At 34.1% G+C, this 3,217-nt stretch overlaps 1 protein-coding gene across 2 annotated transcripts in view; it reads right to left on the minus strand.

Annotated features, from left to right (window-relative positions):
- The window catches only part of LOC107007490 (sec1 family domain-containing protein MIP3), a 9,744-nt gene extending 6,899 nt beyond the window's left edge, over positions 1–2,845 (minus strand). Inside the window, exons 1-2 of one of the 2 annotated variants that reach the window (XM_015206128.2) lie at positions 2,613–2,845; positions 392–535 (exon numbers count right to left, since the gene is read on the minus strand). In XM_015206128.2, coding sequence (XP_015061614.1) covers positions 392–535; positions 2,613–2,660 — 192 coding nt within the window. In that variant the 5' untranslated portion in view covers positions 2,661–2,845. Of the gene's footprint in view, positions 1–391; positions 536–615; positions 772–2,612 lie in introns of those variants that run through there. The other variant, XM_015206129.2, reaches the window with a different exon arrangement.
- Positions 2,846–3,217: the final 372 nt, after the last annotated feature.

Genomic DNA, 3,217 nt, shown 5'->3' on the forward strand with positions numbered 1-3,217 from the left:
GGGGGGGGGGGGGGGGGGTGAGGAGAGAATAACGCCTACAGATTTATTTATTTATTTTCAACTCTTAATGAGGACTTCCTTTTTTTTTTTCAAGAGCAATTCTTAATGAGAGTTAGGAATTCTTCATGACAATTCAAACTAAATATTTACAATCATATTACATTTAAGATACATAACAATAACATGCAGTTTATCAAACACAAACTACTTCTCCTAAAGCGGAAGCATATAATGTTTCCTTTTCCAATGTGAAGTGAAGCTACTAACCTACTACTTATGGAGTATGGTGCGCATCTGTGATTATGCAACTTAAACTATATCATGATATTAAATAAAAGATAATTCCAGCAACAAATTCTACCTCAACGAAGATAAGTAAAAATATCGTTACCTTATCAAGAGGAGACATTTTCTCCAAGCTGCAAATGGAATGTGCACCAAGCTCCAAAAACAGAGAGAATGCTCCAACATATTCAAAGCTTTCGGTACACCCTGCATCCAGATAAATTATGGCATCTCTAATTTCATCTGATATCTGCAAAAAATATAGAAAAACTTTGAAGTTGACTTATTGCTCCCAAAATTCAGGAAAAAAATCAAGTTAAAATCATTCACCATGCTGCCTTCAAAGAGAAGTTCCAGTAACTACACAAGTACAGAAGTGCCTTTTGCTTATTATATAGATTAGTACAGATGAAGGCTCGCTCACTTGGTAAGCTCCCTGCCTTCCACAGTTGAGGTGGAGAGTTCAAACCCCAACAGTAGTGATAGCATTCCCTTCGCCTTTCCTCCCCTCCCCCTCCCCTCGTGCAATAGAATAATTTTTAGAAAAAAAGTACATAGATGAGGAAAAACAGAAGAGAAATAACATAAATAATATTAAACTATTTTGCCTTCTATATAAGTAGAGTTGACCTAGTTCTCTAACTTTCAGGATATTTTATTAGAAGAGAAGGTAACGAGACTAGATTAAATTTTCATCATAGACCAAGCTTTTCTAGAATCTATCATTATAACAACAACTACGAGCTTCAACCCAAAACAAATAGGGATCGGCTATATAAATCCTCGTTGTCCATGTTGCTCCATTTAAGTTTATCAAAGTATGATGTTACATAAAAATTAGAATAAAAATAAATTAAGAAGCACTATTAATAATATTTTCTTCTATAAATGACCAGACTAAGACTCCTCAAAAACATTGGACCTAAAGTAAATAGACTAGCCAGCCTAAAGTGTAACAACAATTATACCAACTAATTGGTATCACCTATACAGATAATGTTCTTCCATATTAGTCCTATTTTTCACTAGGTCTGCATGGACCCCAAGAGATTGTGAATCTTTTGACACAATTTCCTTCCATGTAATTTAGCTCTACCTTGTTCTCACCATAATTTCGCACTTATAGACCTGTGTATCCAGAGGCCAATGTAGAACATGACGAAACCACCTCAAGTGATCTATGTGTATTACTTGCACCTTCTGACAAATGTTGTCAACTTTAATCTTTTTTTATCTTGTATGATCAACCATTAATCTTATCATTTGAATCTGTGTAACACTCATCATAAGGATATGTTTCTTTTCTAAATTCTATCAGAGAAGAAATGGCATTAAATGAATATGACCTTTTTCCTTAGCTTTAAGTATACGTGACCTGGAGTTCCCTCGGAAATTAGAAAGGGAAAAAATAGGGTATCAACGTTGTTCCTTCTTAAACATAAGAAGACAATAATAATAAAATTGGAGAAAAGATTGTTGAGTTTAGCTATTTCTACGAATATAATCTACCATCACACATTAACACGAAATATCCTTCTTCCTCCCTTCCATTTTATTCATCACATAGTCAACCGACCAATAGAAAACCTCACAAGCATTACATAAAGTAGAAAATGTAAAATCTACATGTCATGAATTCAAAGTTCTCCCTCAATCTATTCTCCAAAGTATTATAAAATTTTCAGGCACTATTAACATCTATGTGTGTGGCTTCGCAGTTGATAAGAGTGGAATGAGGATCACAAAAAGAACATGGTCATAATCCCAACAAAACCAGAAATTAGGTGATTTTTCTGCATGTAAATTACCTTGTTGGTATTAGTGGGAGGATCAGGGTACCCAATTGGATAGTCGAGTGACTAAATGTCAATCAATAAAACAAAATATATATTTCAAAAAAAAAGATTTTGGTGCATCATATCTGCCTATGAGAAAAGCATAAGAACTATCGGTCCGAGTACTAATGTACAAGTTATGATGAATCTCAGAATCCTTGGGCCTAAAACAGAGCAGAATGGATATAGAAGAATCATGTAGCCAATACAATTTAGTTTGGGATTGAGGCAAAGCTGATATAACCAAAATATTCATAAAACAAAGAAATTTGTGATCTCTTGGTTAGACACTAGCCTGAACTCCTTAGCTACTTAGCTATCAATTCCTAAAAATCATTTCCTCCCTAAATTCTAGCGATGCGGTTCAACCTTCAAAGCAGATAAATTTCCAAATGTACAATTTGATCAGTAGTAGAACTGAGTAAACAATTTTAATACATCGAACAATGTATGATTAACGGAAAAATACTCCGGGATTGAGAGAACACTCACTTGTCTAATGGAATCCATACAGCACTTGATCACATCAACCGTAGCCATAATTCCTCTCACGCGACGTGGCCGTGGCCAGTGCCGGAGCAAGATATATCCCGGCGACGGAATCCCGTCGAATTTCACTTCAATCACAGTTCGATGGCCCGGATCAACTGGATTGTGAAGGCAGCATAATCACGGACCCGCTGCTCTCTCTTGTGATGTGGAAAAAAATGCTCTATTTAATAAATAGCCAAATTTAATAAAGTTCTAAAGTTTAGTCACATCAAGAATTAAATTGGTCTTAAGTTTCAAACTTTAAATATACAAGCTCGAAGTTGGATATAGAAACGGAAAATTAGACAAAAGTTCGACTTTAAAAATTGACGTATCAAACTTGAATCTTTCGTATGGATAATAAATCAAGAGACTCAAAATATTGAGAGGAGATCACATCTAAATTTTGAAACTATTTAGAAGGTATTTGAACTAGTTGGGATTGAAAAAAAATCAACCTACAAGTATATATTGTATCAACATTATTAGATATATATATATATATATACATCTTAGAAACATATTTATACATCATTTGTATACACAATTATACACTATTTATGCAA

This window comes from Solanum pennellii, chromosome 12 (assembly GCF_001406875.1).
Source record: "Solanum pennellii chromosome 12, SPENNV200".
NCBI classification, from domain to species: domain Eukaryota; kingdom Viridiplantae; phylum Streptophyta; class Magnoliopsida; order Solanales; family Solanaceae; genus Solanum; species Solanum pennellii.